The 17,268-nt window shown below is 45.6% G+C and overlaps 1 protein-coding gene across 3 annotated transcripts in view; it reads right to left on the bottom strand.

Moving 5' to 3' along the window:
- nav2a (neuron navigator 2a) overlaps positions 1 to 17,268 on the bottom strand; it is a 465,240-nt gene that overhangs the window by 302,503 nt on the left and 145,469 nt on the right. For all 3 annotated transcript variants that reach the window (XM_078549510.1, XM_078549511.1, XM_078549512.1), the window contains exons 4-5: positions 10,292 to 10,364; positions 7,472 to 7,730 (exon numbers count right to left, since the gene is read on the bottom strand). In XM_078549510.1, the coding sequence (XP_078405636.1) occupies positions 7,472 to 7,730; positions 10,292 to 10,364 (332 nt within the window). The remainder of the gene's footprint in view (positions 1 to 7,471; positions 7,731 to 10,291; positions 10,365 to 17,268) is intronic.

Below are 17,268 nucleotides of genomic sequence, written 5' to 3'. Positions count from 1 at the left end.
TTATTCCGTTCCAACATGAACTCTTTGTGCTTAATGAGTCATGAATTTCTGTTGGAAGGAGAAACAAGGACTGTAGGTATTTAGGAATAAAATAATTCCCTTCATTTATGAAGCAATATCAGGATAGAAAGTTAACCCCACAAATTTCAACTGAATTACTAAAAATATGCCATTTCTCTTTTAAGGCAACAGGATTGAAAGTAACTAACTCACCACTAACCTAGTTCTACCTAGTTCAACCAACCCTGATTTAATGAGAAGTGTAGTAGAGCATGCCAGAAACAGCACAAGGCATACCTAAAAATAGGATGTCAACCTACGATGCTACAACACAGGACTACATACATGCTTAAAAGTGGAAGCACCATGCTATAGCCAGAGCTAAACAATGCCACAACCTACAGATGAGATCAAAGTTCTGCAGTGAAGCCACATCCAGTTGTGAAGGATGGTGGACAATTAAACAATTAACCAGAGAAGGAGGCTCCGAAGAACATCCCCACCCTTCATGATGGTTGGGGCCAACACACCAGTGCAAAAGGCAAGGCTGAAGCATTTGGAACCATCTTTAGCCAGAAGTGCCGAGCGGATGATCCATCTCGACCTTCTTCTGAGGTCCCTGCCATCCTAGATGTCAGGCTTCAGCCAATGCAATTTACTCCATGGCATATCAAGAAACCACTGAACCAGCTGCACCCCTAACCAAGCTGCTTCAGTGCAGCTACAACACCGGCACCTACCTGATAATATGGAAAAATTGGCCAGGTATGTCCTGTCCCCAAAAAGCGGGACAAATCCAATCTGGCCAATTACCGCCCCATTAGTCTACTCTCAATCATTTGCAAAGTGATTGAAGGTATGGTGTCGACTGTGCTAACAAGTGGCACTTACTTAGTGACAACCTGCTTACTGGTGCTCAGTTTGGATTTCATCAGGGCCACTCATCACCAAACCTCATTACAACCTTGGTCCAAACGTGGAGAAAAGAGCTGAACTACAGAGCTGAGGTGAGAGTGAGTGCCCTTGCCATCAAGGCAGCATTTGAGCAAGTGTGGCATAAAGAACCCAAGGAAAATTTAAATCAACAGGAATCAGGGGAAATCTCTCCACCATTTGGAGTCATACCCAGGAAGGTGGAAGATGACTGTGGGTGTTGGAGGTCAATCATCTCAGCCCCAAAACATTGCTTCAGGAGTTCTTCAGGGTAGTGTCTGAGGTTCAAACATCTTCAGCTGTTTCATCAATGACTTTCCTTTTACTTTAAGGTCAGAACTGGGGTTTTTTGTTGATGATTGCACAATGTTCAGTACCATTCGTGACTTCTCAGATACTAAAGCAGTCCAGGCCCACATACAACAATACCTGGACAACATTCAGAGTTGGGCTGATGTGTGGTGTGAATCTTACTTGGCAGTTAAGTGCCAGGCAATGACCATCCCCAACAAGAGAGGATCTAACCATCTCCCCTTAACATTCAAAGATATTGGCTGGAATGTCCTTGAATTGTGCTAAGTGCAGTGGCGGGTATGAAAAAAGACATTTTACCCGCCAGCTGCAATGGTGGGTTTTTGCACCATTTTTTCAATGCTTCCCAGCGCATCCCGCCTCATTAATAATGCACGCACGAGAAACACATCTCTGGCGGACAGGCTCGGATTTGCCTGCCACGCTGTGACCTCAGCGCTTCCTTGCTCTGGGCGCCATATTTAAAGTGCACCAGAGTACAACCTACTTCATGTCTTCAGACCAGGACTGCTCCAGGTGACAGATGGTTCCGAAAGCAAAGACGGCAGCCCCCAAATTTAGTGACGCCTCTCAGGGGTGTCCGCTGGACACGATGGAAGACCGGCGCAAGCTCCTCTACTCCCGCTCTGGGTGAAGACCAGCCACAAAGCTCACCAATCCGGCTTCGGAGGCAGTGGTGAGCGCCAACGCCCTCCAAAACAGGACAGCCACCTAGTGCCATGAGACGATGAATGACCTCCTCCATTCCGCCAGGGTAAGTCACTATTCTCATCACTCTCAACTCACACACTCACAAACCCATCACACATCCACAGGGTTCACACTCACTGCCAGCTCAAGGGACATCACCACTCACTCTCTCACAAACACTCTCATCTCCCCTGCCCATCGTGTCCTAATGCCGTCCATTGCACCTTCAAACATGCCAGGTATCCTTCTTATTTGGCTGGCAGGCATCTTGCTTACACCCTTCTCCATCTGTCTCTATGCAGGATAAGCTAGCCCACAACAAGAGGGAGACGTCCCAGACTGGCAGAGGAATGCCTGACATCAAGGTCCTCACGGCCTTTGAAAACAGAACCATCCAGCTGGATGTGGACCTTTCCTACACAGATGGTGAGGTTGGCGCTGCCCAACCAAGTGAGGATCCTGCACTGCAACATCCTTCAGACAATGGTATTGTGAGTGATTCCTCCTGTTCCACAGTCCTCTGCCACGCACTAATTATCTCTCTTTTCTCTTGCAGGCACATCTGGGAAGCAGCTGAGGGTGGTCATGAGCTAGGCCATCGACTCCAGCCCCGAGGACTCCTCAGAAGAGGAATCCACAGACACCCATCACAGACCCATCGCAGCGCTCACCCACACTCTCCACCAGTGCAGAGGCACACACCTCGGTGGGACCTAGGTCTCGATTAGCCTCAGGGTAACAATCAGACTGCACTGTCTGACCCACAGCAAACGGAGGCAGGGAAATCCAAGAACACCAGCACTCGGAGGACAGCTGGAGGCCAGGAATCTGCTGAGTCTGAGTCAGATGAGGACTCTCTGGACTCGGTTCTACCTCAGTTGCTGGAGCTACAAAGGCAAGCTCGGGAACATCAGGAAGGTATGTCTGCTGTACTCCTCAGATTGCAAGGCATGATGGAGGAGTCCATCTGTCTTCAGCCTGAGGTGTTAGCACTGGCATGCCAACAGTGGTAGGATGGCGGCCACCATGGAGACCTTGGTCCAGGACACTGCTGCAGGAGCTGCACTCCATCGCTGAGGCATTTTCTGACATCCATCAGTGTCAACGCAAGAGAGGGTTGGGGCATCTCAAACACATTGCAGGTGCCCCTTCCTCTCAAGGAGTCAGCGAGGGGCCCTTGGGCACCCATAGGGAGGAAGATCAGCAGGTGCACACCCCGGGGCCAACCACCCAAGTGACTCCGGGAGCGTTCGGCCCATTCGATTCCCTTCTTCCTGTGAGTCCTGCAGCTCCAGCTCTGCAGTCCAAGGAGGACGCCACTGCCACACCATAGTACCCTGGGTCTAGTGAGGCACCTACAAGCGGCAGCTCACTGCGGATCTTCAGCTGCATCTGGAGGAGGCCCGGCCGCCTCTTCATCTTGAGGGTGGTGCTCCTCCCTTTGCCAAGCCAGGCACCTCCACTGCAATCTTCTTCTTCTCTGCTCCCTGTAAGCCAAGAGGCACACAACTAGATCACCAGGCTCCATGTTCCTGATGTTCGCCTCCAGCAACATCAAAGAGAGAGATGCAAGGGTTAATATATGTCTCCTAAGGACCTGTCTTGGTTAAGCCTCCAGCTCCGGCTACATCTCAAGGCCCTTTCACGCATGCTGGAGAGTGCTGGCCACCACTTGCATGGCCAGTGTTCAGTGCGTTTCATGGCTGTCCGAAACCCCACCCACCTCCTCCCTATTCCACTTGACCGACTGGTGGCAGCTTCAGCCACTCAACTACATGCTGCGCTTTCAGCTCAGGCGTAGGCATTATCCTAACCTGCACTGCAAGGCTGCACTGTTAGCTTGAACCATGAGGGTTACTGGTCCAAACCTGAATAAGTACATTGCAAGCGACATCAGTGACTGCTCCATACCCACTTTTCGCAAGGGGATTCTACAACTTGCTCAGACATTCATTTCTTCTGCAGCTCCCTAAAACTCACATTCATTTTCAGTCTGTGCCCAAGGGGTGAAAAGTTCTGGAGCATTTGGCGGCACTTCAATGCTTTTGCGTTGCTTAATTGGACAGATGTGATTCAGAGGCCCGACTTGGAGCATGTCAATGAAGCTGCTGGTGAACGGTCTCAGCTGTGGAAGAATGCACGCTTTTGAATGACAAGCTTTTCCAAGTGCGTGACCACTTCCCACACCCTCCCCCCACCGGCATGTGTTTGTGTACTTCCATCAGTCTGTGCTGCCTGGCCCACCCCAGGCCCGACCTGCACCGGAGGCCTTGCATCGGCACTGAACTGAAAGCCAGCCGAGGAAAAAAAAAACGACTCGCCTGTACCCCCCGACTGAATGCATGACGCCTCTTCCTTGATATCCTACAGGCGATCCTCGTGAGCGCTACATAAGATTGTGTGCACTCGCCTCTGAGTTCCCCTTGAAGTTCAGCTCGCCAGGCACACGTCTTTTAAAGGCAGCAGTAAATCACGTCATTCTGAAGTCACGCCGACATGGAAATTAAATATGACATGGGGGGGATGATTCCATGCGGGCACAGTAATGAAATGCAAATGCATTAAAATTAAGTTACTGATGGCAGGAAACGCGGCCTGCCACTGAGGAGGTGAGGGGGCAATTGCGCCCTGGATTTACGACGCCGGGAAACGCGACTAGAGCCATCTCGTGATATTTTTCCGCTCACGCCTCCAAACATGCCCACTGCAAATGGGAGCAGAAAATTCCGGCTATTATCGTCACTGAATCCCCCACCACCAACATCCTGGGGTTCCCGTTGACCAGAAACTTAACAATATATACTGTACCTACAAGAGCTGGTCAGAGGTTGGGAATTCTGTGGTGCGTAACTCATCTCCTGACTTCCCAAAGCCTGTCCACCATCTACAAGCCACAAGTCAGGTGTGCGATGGAATACTCTCCACTTCCCTGGATGTGTATAGCTCCAAAAACACTCAAGTAGCTCAACGCCATCGAAAGGTAAGCAGCCCATTTGATCAAGCCCCCATCCACCAGCTTAAACATTCACTCCCTCCACCCACTAACGCACAGTGGCATCAGTGTATACCTACCATATACAAGGTGAACTGCAGAAAATCTCCTTCGACAGCAGACCTGATCTCCTAGAAGGACAAGGGCAGCAGGCACGTGGGAACACCGCCACCTGCAAGCCCCTCTCCAAGTTACACACTATCCTGATTTGGAACTTTACCGCCGTTCCTTCCCTGTCGCTAGGTAAATTTCCTGGGACTCCCTCACCAACAGCGACTGTGGGTGTGCCTGAACCACATGGACTGCAGCAGCTCAAGATCACCTTCTCAAGGGTAATTAGGGATGGCAAGAAATGCTGACCTCGCCAGCAACGCTCACATCCCATGAATGAATAAAAATGTTAAACTCAGGTTTTATAGTTATGCAATGAATTAATGTCACGTCACATATTTAAGGACAGTGTTTCATTCCTAAATGCATACAGTCCAGCTATTGCTTGAAACCGGCTCCTACCATCTTCAAAATTTACCCCCTTTTTCTGGTTTTTGAACTGAGAGTCATACTGGCAAGGCAGTATTTATTGCCCATCCCTGGTTGCCTTTAGAACGTTACAATCAAACACCTAGATTGGTAATTATTGGAGGTGTTGGGTATCTCTGCTGCTGGCTGGAGAGCCAATCAGAGCTCTGCGGCGCTTCTTTGCGGGAAGGCCCGCCGAATTAAGTGCCAATCAGGCACTTAACTGGGTAGCAGCGGATCTTCCTCGCAATCAAGGACCGCAACCAGAGGCCGGCAGCTCTACTGAACAGCAGCGCCACTGGAGAAGCGGCGGCTGCAGCCAGTGTGACACCCACCCCAAGGCCTGGTCTCAATCCTGGATCTGAGGCCACAGCCGAGTGATGGCCGGAGACAAGTCATGGGGTGGTGGTCACGGGGGAGGGTTGGACGTTGTGGGGGTGGGTGTTGGTGGAGGGTAAGGGAGGTCAGAAGCAAGGGCAGACAGTTGGCTGTCAGCAGAAACCCCCTTCCCAATGCCAGTTCCCTGCAGGCACTGAGTGCTTTTGAGCGAGCCCCCCCTTCCCTCCCAACAACCTCCAGAAACCTGCAAGCAACGCCACACGGGTTCCAGCAGTAGTGGGATGAAGCCCCTAAATGGCCATTAATTGCTCACTTAATGGCCTCAATCGGTGGTTGGACAGGAAGGCCTTCATGGGCCTTCCCAACATGGACTTAGTCGAGGTGGAGGCAGGAAGGAGGTGAGGTCCCCACCCCTCCCACTCAATTGAATGCCCCTGCCACCAAACTCGCCATGGGGGAGTGTTCATATTGTAGAGCTAGAGTCACATGGAAGGTCAAACCACTCCTTCAGTGGCATCAGTGAACCAGTTGAGTTTTCCAAGGTTCTTTTCTTTATTTATTCAATTCAATTCTATTTCACAACTTGCCTAAACGGCATTTGAGCCCACAGGTTCTCAGTTACCAGTGCAGTACCATAACCACGAGGCTAAGGCAACCCACTATAAATTGGGCAGAAGAGGGCGCAGGACCATTTGTGCTCTGGATTTTTCTCACATTCTCACTAAAGCAGCAGGATATTGCCACTGCCATGCCATTTTAATTTCAGCGTTTCACAAAAGGGCAACAAAGTGCTACCAGTTTGCTCATTTCTTCAATTTGCTGTCAAAGTAGATAAAAATGGATGTTACATTTACAAAGTACATGCACCCTTATCAAAAATACAGGGTAAGCATTGTTGGGGAAAATCAGCGATGTTGATGCAAATTGCATCCAAAATTACTCTAGTCCTGTGATTCTTTTGTGTCTCAAGTTTTCACTCAAATATCAGCAAATTAAAATCTGCCATAAACTCAGGATGATACTGATAACCAGGCTCAGCTGCGATTCCTGACATTGTGGAATAGCCTATCAAAAAGCACTCAGCCAGTGTTTTAGAATGTAATTTTTAAAAAAAAGATTTTTGCTTTAAAAAATATCCCTTGTACTATTTAAGGGTGGAAATTCCCTGCAGCTCTATTAATACACCTAAAAATGAGTTTATCACCAAAAAAAATAAACATTTTAATCAATGTCTAGTTATATCGGTGCACAGTGTTCGGTTTCTTAGTAAAATAAAATCAAAGACTTTTAAAACGTGTCTTTTTGTGTCTAAAAATAAGATTTAATTTTAAGAGCCTCCACACTCGTTTGCAAATGAGTGCAATTAGTGGAATCAGCAAAATGGTGATTAACTTGATTTAGGGGTGTGGTGGGTTTTGTGGACAGTGTTGGCATCTAGTGAGATTCCAGCGCCCAGGGTTGCAGAAACTCGATTTGCGCAGGATGTAATTGTGCTACAGATCCTGCAATCTTTGGCGCTGGTTTACTTGATTTTCGAGCGAATCCCAGAATGAGAAACCAGCGCGCAACCCGGTGGAAACTCCTGCCCGTATCTTGGAAATTTCCTGTTGTGTGTACGTTAGTGGCAACACTTGGCTTTCAAATGGTGAAGCGTTTTGGTTATCAATGTAAAAATTCAAAGCAAACCTTGACTGCATTTCCAGCTGCGCTTTTTGTTGGCACTGTTGTTGCACCTGTTGGTGGGGTTGGCTGCAAGATGTGGCCTGCTGCTGTTGCTGGAGGCCAGCCTGGCACTGGTACTGAGGGTGATGATGCTGAGGCACTGGCTGCTGACATACAAGTGCAGACTGATGCTGCTGCTTTTGCGTCTGCTGTTGCTGCTGCTTATATCGTGAAAGACTAAAGAAGAGACCCAGGATAGCCTTCAAATTTCCATTCCGGATTTCTGAAAGAGATCAAGCATTAAAGAATCATCACAAAGTTACACAAAATAATGGCTCTGTTTATCTGTTTCGGTTAAAAGTAGCCGTGATAAAATAGTTTTGGTACTTCACGTAACGAATGTCGTTTTTCTGTATTCTTTGCGCAATATTCACAAATAAATGTACTCTAAAGCTTCTGGCCCTATATTTCTTTTAACTGTGCCATAGCATTGTTTTAAATTAAACCTTATTTTAATTTAAATACTGACAACTAATGCCACTGTGCTCATTGCAAACTGAAGCAATATAAATACAACACCTAGATTCAGGATTTAATGTGTTAACTGAAATTCACAAGAAGTTTAATACTACTGTAGTGGCGAGATTGATTTTAATCATGCTCCTTTCCTCCCTCCTCCATCCTGCCCTTGAAGGCTTTGACCCCTTGCTGTGAGCACAAGGTTGCCTTAGGTATCTTGCTCAAGGGGCCTGAATGCATAAGATAGCCTTCACAGTGGGTGTGAATGGACCATTTTATCACAGGGCATCACAACTGAGTGCAGTCTAATCCTCAACCCATGTCAACAAAGGTGCATTGCTAGGAGCGGTTGCTGGATAGGAATCAGGAGCAAGAAGCATTACTAATATTCGCTGCCTAGCCCAGGGCCATTGGAACCTAATCCAGTGGCTATTACTGGCCAACTGAGACCGCATAACTCAGATAACACTGATGACCAGGCTTGGCTGTGACATTTGACATCGTGGTATAGCCTATCAAAACTCACGATCCAAGCTCTCACATGAGCAGTTGGATGAGAAAAGGTAGACTTCGCCACGACAGTATTTAACTTTCATGTTATGAACACTTTTTTGCCTGGTAAGGGAGAACGTAAGCAATAGAAGTAAGAGTAGGCTATTTGGTCTTTCAAGCCTAGTCAGCCATTTGATAAGATCACGGATGATCTGATTGTGGCCTTAACTCCAATTTTTGCTTGCCCCCCCCCCATAGCCCTTGACTCATTTGTAGATCAAAAATCTGTTTAACTCAACCTTGAATTCAATGACCCAACCTCTGCTACTCTCTAGGGTAGAATTCCAAAGATTAACCACCCTCTGAGAAAGGGAAAGGCCAAAGAAGAAGTAAAAGAATTTCATCAGATAATGTTCTAATCAGTGAGTTTTCTGTCAATTTTCTGCATGTTAGCCAATTAATGGAGTTTCCATTATCCAACTCCAAAAGGCCATCTCTCTCCTCTAAGGCTCTTTCCCTGTTTCCCATTAGCTGATTATAAGAGAACTAGGGGACTCAGATTTAAAGTTTTGAGCAAGAGATGCGGAGGGTTGTAAAGAGGAATTTTTTTACTCAGCGAGTGGTAATAATCTGAAACTCACTGCCCATGAGGGTATTGGGAGCAGATGTGATGAATGATTTCAAAAGCAAATTGGATAGACATTTGAGGGAAATGAACTTGCAGGGCTACAGGGATAGAGCAGGGCAATGGGCCTGACTAGATTGCTCTACAGAGAGCTGACATGGATTTGATGGGCCAAATGGTCTCCTTCTGTGCCATAATGACTCTATAGTTCATCACTCTAATTTTCTCTTGCAGAAATCTGTCTTTTTTTTCTAAACAGCTTTCTTATGATGCATGGTTCTTGAATATATTTTAAAGAAATTGTGGAAGAAAAGCACCAGCCTACAACTTGATTTAAGTTTTTTCCCATATGTATTTTATACATATTATATATAATATATATATACACACATATACACACACATTTTTTTGTGATGACAGAATTTTAACAAGCACCAAGAATTACAAAATTGAAAAGAAAACGTTAGGAACTAGATAGCATCAGCTTCGGGCTTTGCCTTCTTTTTCTCAAATTAATTAAGCTACTCTTCAGTGGATTTTCTACCCAAAGGATTTCCGAGACGTGTACGTTAATTTTCCTAAAAATATCTCGAGCAAGCAGTAAATAAATAAATTATGCTGCAAGGATGCCTTAATTGAGCGTGACTTTCATCTCAGTAACCTCCACATGCCTCCAGAGTGTTGGTTTGCCATCACTGTAAGTCATCTCAAAAGGTTTTGGAGACGGATTTAAAATCTTTGTTTAAAAATAAACACTATGATGCACGAATTTCCAAACCTAGCTGTACGAGTTCAAAAAAAGATGAAGAAACGAATTTGAATTCACGCGGCTTTAGAGTTTGCTCAAAGTTATCGGAACAAAGACGACTGATCTTCAACAGAAGTCACATCCACACCGTCTCAGCGGGTACCTGGTTTTCTGCCATAGATTTTGTGTATTAACCAGGTAAGTAATGGAATAATAAACAGTTGCTTTGATTTACCTGGAATGAATTTTGACTATAGCCTCAAGAGTAGTTCCTTAAATTTTCCCTTTGATGGATTATGAGATTTTATGGAACTCACTTATTGAGAATAATTTTAATATGGAAAATTATAACTAAGACTGATGGGAGCCCATTGGGTTAGAGTTGCCAGGTCAATAGGCAACTATTTTGAACAATAACAATAGTTAATTTGAAAATATGTTACGTAGAGTGGTTTCTTACCTTCTGCAGAAAGACCCTGTATGTTTACTCCTTTGGCAGCCAGGAAACTCAGGCACACATCAATATTTTCAATCTGCAGTAAGGCAAACATAAAGAAAAATATCAATTTAAATCCTGTTATGTTAGGCACTGATAATGCTTAGCAATAGAGAAAAGTTAGTTCCATATTGTTCTAATGTTTTTTTTTATTCATTCATGGGATGTGGGATTCGTTGGCTGGGCCAGCATGTGTTGCCCATCCCTAGTTGCCCTTGAGAAGGTGGTGGTGAGCTGCATTCTTGAACCGCTGCAGTCCATGTAGCGTGTTATATTTTTATGTCATTATTATATTGAGGGTGGGACTTCTTGTTTTTTAAATGTAGTTCATCTTCCATGTACAAAAGAACAAGCAATCACCTAAAATGGGACAATTCATAGGATTATAATTGTGCATTGTGATACCTCACTTCCTCTGTACAAAGACCATGTTGGCACAGCATGGAGATACATGCACTAAAATGATAAACTCCAAACACCCAAAGTCAGAAAAACACAAAGAGGAAGGAAGCTTTAAGTGGAAAATGAACAAATGAGGAAAAATACAAGTTTACAGACAGTAAGTATGGCTCTCCTTAAACACAGTTACTCCACATACAGACCTACAGCATCATGTGATAGTAATATCGTAAGTTGAGATCAGTGCAATAACTTAACTCTAATGTCAGCATGAAGCACAGAAAGCCTTAAAGGCTTGTTGCTTGAATTTGATAAATGAAGGCACTAATGCTTCGCGAAAGCATGCAGGCTATTTTATGTCACTGTATTAAGAACACAGAATCCTTTTGGATTGTGTAAGAAGGTGATCACATCTTGAATAGCACTATCCTTTAGCTTGCCTGATGGTTCACAGCCAGCTAAAGTGCAGCATCAATAAATGTATTCTCCTATACTCCATAACCTGAAACTTGCTGCTTGAAAATAAATTTCTCTGTTTTAGCATCCATAGGACAAGTAAATGCCTCCGATTCTCTCTGTTACAGCTCTACAAAATGTAGAAAATATTTCCTCTTCAGAAGGGAAGAATGAAGAAGCAGATCAAACGTTGGCACCAAAATTTCTTGAGGTAAATGGAATTCAAACAATTTTCATCAAAGATTTGAAAATAGTCTTAGGATTACCAAATCCAGCTCCCAAATGCAACATATATATTACCTGACCACGAGGATCACTCGTTCAGCATGCAAAAACACAATTTAAAAAGACCCTACTATTTTCAAAATGAAAATATGAGGCAACAAAAACTAAGGGTTTGAAGATAGGTCTAAACCTGTGAAGAATGAAGCTGAAGCCCCACACAGTAGTTCGCATGCAGATTTTTCAGGCGCCTCTCACATGTCTGAATAACTTATTTTGGCCTCCAAAAGATCCTGCCGCTAAGGGAGAGCTCAGTTAGGACTCAGCACCATTGGGGCAGTGTAATAAAGAAATCACAAAGGCCTTAGGAGACCTCTGGGAATCTGCTTCAAGATCAATTTTGGGTAACTCCACCTGTGAGCGATCATGAGAGGGGTGTATAGATGGAAGGATACAACGATGAAGTGTGCACTTTGCCTCTGGTCAGAGTGATCATTGTGAAATTCTGCACACATATAAGGTGCTAGAAGCACAAAGAGTTACAAATCTCTGGAAACACCAGTGTTGAAAAAGAACTTGCACTGATACGCCTCTTCAGGACATCCTTCTATACTTCAAAGCCAATTAATTATTTTTGAAGTGTAGCCACTGTTATTATGTAGGCTTAGATGGCAGCCAATTTATATATGGCATGGCCCCACAAACAAAACTGGATCTTTTACTTTTAACTAAATAGAGGGGGGGAGTCTTGGTTTAAAATTTAATTTGAAAGATAGCACCTCCATCACAAAGTAACGCTCCCTCATGTTGTTTTGAAATGTCCAGAGGCAGAATATTGCTGTCGGCATGCGGGGGTGGGCCTGACACACCGATGCGTGATGATGTCGGGCATGCATCCCGACATCACCCCGCGTCATTCCGATATTCCGATCCTCGGGCCAGCGCTGGAGGTGGCTGGGCACCTGCCGAACTGTCAACGGCCTATTATAGCCATTGAAAAAGTAATTAAAGTTGTTAACAATGCTGCCCGTCCGACCTTAAGGTTGGCGGCAGGCGAAGAGCCTAAGCGGCCTTCGCGTTTTTCAGGAAACCTTATCCACGGGCGGGATGAGGTTTCCTGAAGCTTGTATAAAATGAATAAATACATTTTCTTGACTTCACAAACATGCCCCAGCTCGTGTGACACTGTCACGTGAAGGGACATGTTTAAATAAGCTTTTACTTTATTTATTTATAAGTTTTGTCACCCATTCTATCTCCCTGAGGCACGGAGCTGCCTCAGGGAGATTGCTGCGCTCTTTTGCGCGCATGCTCCACTCTCCCTCCTACCTCGACCCACACAGGTAGCCCTCGGAGCTACCGGCTGCGGGTTACGCTGAGCGGGCCAATTAAGGCGTAAAATGGCGGCGATCGGCCCACCCCAGGGCAGTGTTACTGAGGTGGGGGGGGGGGGGGGGGGGGGGGGGTGGTATCCCAAAGATGTGCTGGAAATACCCACCCACTGCCGGAAATTCCCAGGTAAGGTTTGCATGGCAATAGCCTGGCAAGTGCAAACTTCCATTGGGTAATTGCCCTGCACTGGGAACCATCCAAAGAAATGTGATTTAAATCGCAAGTTTTGGATGGTTCTGATTGTGTTACATCAATAGCTACCCAGAAAAAGTTAGAAGGGTTAAATTATTCACTTCTAACTTCTGGGCAATTATTATACGTACCCAGACCAACTCCCATGGAACTTCTCCCATACAACCAAACTCCCAGGGACTCCCCGCACCCCACAGTAATCCCCTGACCATCCTGAATATCCACCCGCATCCCCCTATGAAGACTCCCCACGGGATTTTTCCCCCACCCCATGGAACTCCCTCCCGCCATGGGATTCCCCACATCCCCTTGGGACTCTCTTTCCCTGCCCTCCGTTGGGAATGCCCCCAGGGCCCGGCTCTTGGCTTTCACCACCAACCCCACCAGACCCCTCCCCCCACTCCCTGAAGCTCGACCCAACACCCTCTGCCCCGATGCCTGACCTGACCTGACCTGACCACCAGCCCCCCACCCGAGGCCTGAACCCCTCCCCGAGGCTGAGCCGCTCCTTGACCCTCCCCCAGGCCCAATCAACCCCACCGAGGCCTAATCACCAACCCTTGCCCCCGCCACTCCCCCACCCCACCCCCTGCAAATCCTACCCACTTACCCTTATACACTTATCTTCTCTCTGACCTGTCAAGGACCTCTAAACTTGGCTAGACCTTTAACTTGCCTGACTTACGGCAGCTAGTGCCATAAAAAAAAAGAGCATGGCTTCCTTACATCCGGCTGAGCTGCCCTCGGAGCTAGGCCGCAGGAGCGCGTTGCACTGCCTGGATCTTGCCCAGCCTGGGCTAGAAGGTTGGACAAAGAGGGATCGCAAAGAAATTTCACGTAAGAAAGTAGGAGCGAAGTGGCAATCGGACGTTCAGGCCCATTGTGTTCGAGTCCTTGTGCAAATGGTTCAGCTCCATGATCATCTGGCTAAACCCAAAACCCTCCTCGTAAGCACGCCCTTATTGTCATATTAAAGTGCATTCCCTGAATTGTTTAAGGTTTCCAGTATATAAAGGAAATGACCTTGCCTGACCCTTTGTTTTATTCACATATCCACGTGAGGACATAGCCACTTGTCTTCACACCCTTGCATCGACAAGCTCGCCATTTTTAGTCGAGCTCCAATTTTCTCCGGCTAAACGTGGGCAAGAGCGGAGCCGTCATTTTTGGCCCCTTTCACAAACTCCATGCCCTTGGCACTGAAACCATCCCCCTCCCTAGTCACTGTCTCAGGTTGAAATAATCTCAGTTCCCTATTCTTTAAACAAAAGTCCGTATTAAACTCAGAGCAAATTGCCGCAGCATCAAAACAAGGGCCTAGGCATCATTTGAAGAAAAATGGATCAATCTTTGTAAAAGTGAAACGTGCCTGATTATTGAGAGAGAGAGATAGAGAGAGAGAGAGGAAGTGGGATTGAGATGAATTACTCCATCAGATACCATGGGTTAAGGGCCTCCATCTGTGCTGTAAGCATTTTTGGTTTTCCGTGTCACTGGATAGTAATCAGAATCAATAACCCTGCCAGCATTTCTTCTTACTAACCTAATTCTAATACTTGTTTTGTCACCCCGGCCTGTAATCAGCTAATTTAACACCCTGGGTCTTTCCTGGTGAGTGTGGCTCAATTACTCACTCAATAAACTTGTTAAGCCATGACGGTAGCGCCTTTTTTAAACAGTCCACAAAAGAACAGTCAATAGGAGATTTATTTCACAATATAAACTCCCTACATCCCCAGAAGAATTTGAACCCATGAATCGTTCTCTGTGAGGGTGCAATAGTGTTTAGTAAACAAGGCCGAAATAAAACAAAAATCATTTAAATGGTTGCTAGGCGTGTTGGCTTTGTGCTAGAAGTTATTCATAGAAAGTTCACCATGGGAATTATTTTACACAACCTGCAGTCCTTGTAACATGGCAGAACATTTTAGCAACTTTGGGTTGAACAAACTGAATGCTGCTTCCTATGATAGCATCAGAATTGAGTAAAAAAAAGTTGCGTTTCATAGTAACACAGTGATCTTCCAGTAAAAATCTTAATTTCCCTGAATTTCTATTCCTCACCACAAATATACAACGCACTCTCAGAACTGTAGTATTTACTTGGAAACATGTTCTCATTATATCTCTCGTGCAATTCGAGCAATAGTGAAAGATGGAATGCCAGCAAGTGCACTGTATAGGCGTAAATAAAAACAGAAAATGCTGGAAAAACTCAGCAGGTCTGAGAGCGTCTGCGGAGACAAAAACAGAGTTAACGTTTCGAGTCCGTATGACTCTTCTTCAGAGCACTGTATAAACAGATGGGACCAAGTAAACCAGCTAAAAAGAACTGTTCAAAACGAACCAATACTCACAGCAAAAATATGTGGTCTTACTTTCAGTTCCTACATTCGCCTGTTGCATATTATATGAGGCAGGACAAGATGGAAAGACAAGTAAACAAATATGTGATAGTAAGGTGATCCCTGGTTTAATCTAATATGGCTGGAACTCCCAAACTAAAAGCTAAGTGATGCCACTACAGTTCAAGAACTGCATTTTGGAGATGAATTAGTAAAGCCACTCACCTCCCCAGTAGCAGATACCATAACGTGGAGGCTCTGGCATCACTGCAGCAGAAATGAAAGCGTGGTGCCAGTTTCAATTTGTGCACTTGTTTCTTGGCAACGCAGAGTGTCAGTGCGATGATGTAATCCTGACTCAGCCCTATGTACCTTTGTACCTGGGATCCCTGGGTTCAAAGTCATCCAGAGAGTCATAAGGGCAACTCTGCAACTTTTATCTCAGCAGTAACTAACATGGGCTGTATCAGACTGTCTCCAGTTTTAGCAGAACAGTGTCTACCAGCTCATATCAACTTGGGCTACAAAGCATATTTAATGCTTTGAGTAGAAAAATATTTTAAATTTTCAGAACAAAAACACCATTTTATAATATCGGCAGAGGCAATGGCCAGGATTTTATGGCCCCGCCAAGGTGTGTCTCATCCTGGTGAATGCGGCAAGATATTTAAATCTCCATTCAGTTCGGTGGGACTGTAATATCCGGCCAGGCAGGAGGGGCTGTAAAATCCTGCCCAACATTTTCGACAAATACTTCATACATTTTATGGGGCAGAATTTCTAAGTGTGGTGAACAATAATTCTAATGACTTAAGAAATCAATTATGGTTCCACACACAAGAATTAGTGGCATATCTCAGGAATAAAAAAACAGATGTACACAATTCGTATATTGCTACTTGAGTCTTGGCAGAATTCAATACATTACAACAGCATCTTTGTTTAATCCTAGTGTTAAACTTGGCTCAGTAGTAGTAGTCTCACCTCGGAGTCAGAAGGACATAGGTTCAAGCACCATTCCAGATACATGGTCTATTATCCAGGTCAATATTTCAGTGCAGTGTTAAGGGAGTGTCACATTGTTGGAGGTTCAAATGAGATGATAAGTCAAGATCCCCATTTGCCCTTTCATTGCACACACACTATATCCCAGGTCCCATTCAAAGGAGAGCAGGAGAGTTTTCCAAGTGTCCTGACCAATATGCACCCTGAAAGCCACATTTCTAAAGCAGATTATATGGCTATTTATTTTACTGCTATTTGTGGGATCTTGTTGTGTCTAAATCGTCTGTCATATTTTCTACATTACAACAGTGACCATGGGCTGGATCTTACAGACCCTGGCGGGTGTATTTTTGGTGGGGGGACACATGTCGGATGCACAGGCAACGTCCTACCCACCCACCCTGACCTGCTCCCCAAAATATAGAGGGTGGCTATGTCGCTCACTAGGTCACTCGCCGTTTGGCCTACTGAGGCCCTTAACTGCCCAATTAATTGGCAATTAAGGTCCTCAGTCTGCCTCTACTGCCATCAATAAAGTCTCTCACTGAGACAGACAGTGAGAAGCACTGCTGTCCTTAAACTTAAAACATCTGTACTACTCTGGTGATTCAGGAGTCCTGCTCCCCTGCCGCATCTGCTCTGATCCCTTCTATTGTGTACTACCTTGTCCTTCAAGAGAGAGAAGAAAGAAAGACAGTGATTGTGCAGCACTGTGTTTGCGTGCTGTGCCTACTCGAGACTAAGAGGCTCTCAGAGGCAGTCAGATGAGATTTTTGGGGAAGAAGACCCACAGCAGGTGCTACTATGCCAGGTGGAAGAAAAGGACTGCTCTTGGGTTAATCAACAAGCAAAGGGCTGGTGAGGACGGGACCCTTATTCAAGGGAGCAAGGATTGTGAAGAGTTAAAGACCACGGAATCACCAGAGGATA

Source organism: Cetorhinus maximus, chromosome 9 (assembly GCF_964194155.1).
Source record: "Cetorhinus maximus chromosome 9, sCetMax3.hap1.1, whole genome shotgun sequence".
Taxonomy (NCBI): Eukaryota; Metazoa; Chordata; class Chondrichthyes; order Lamniformes; family Cetorhinidae; genus Cetorhinus; species Cetorhinus maximus.
This window is presented reverse-complemented; position numbering and strand designations above follow the sequence as displayed.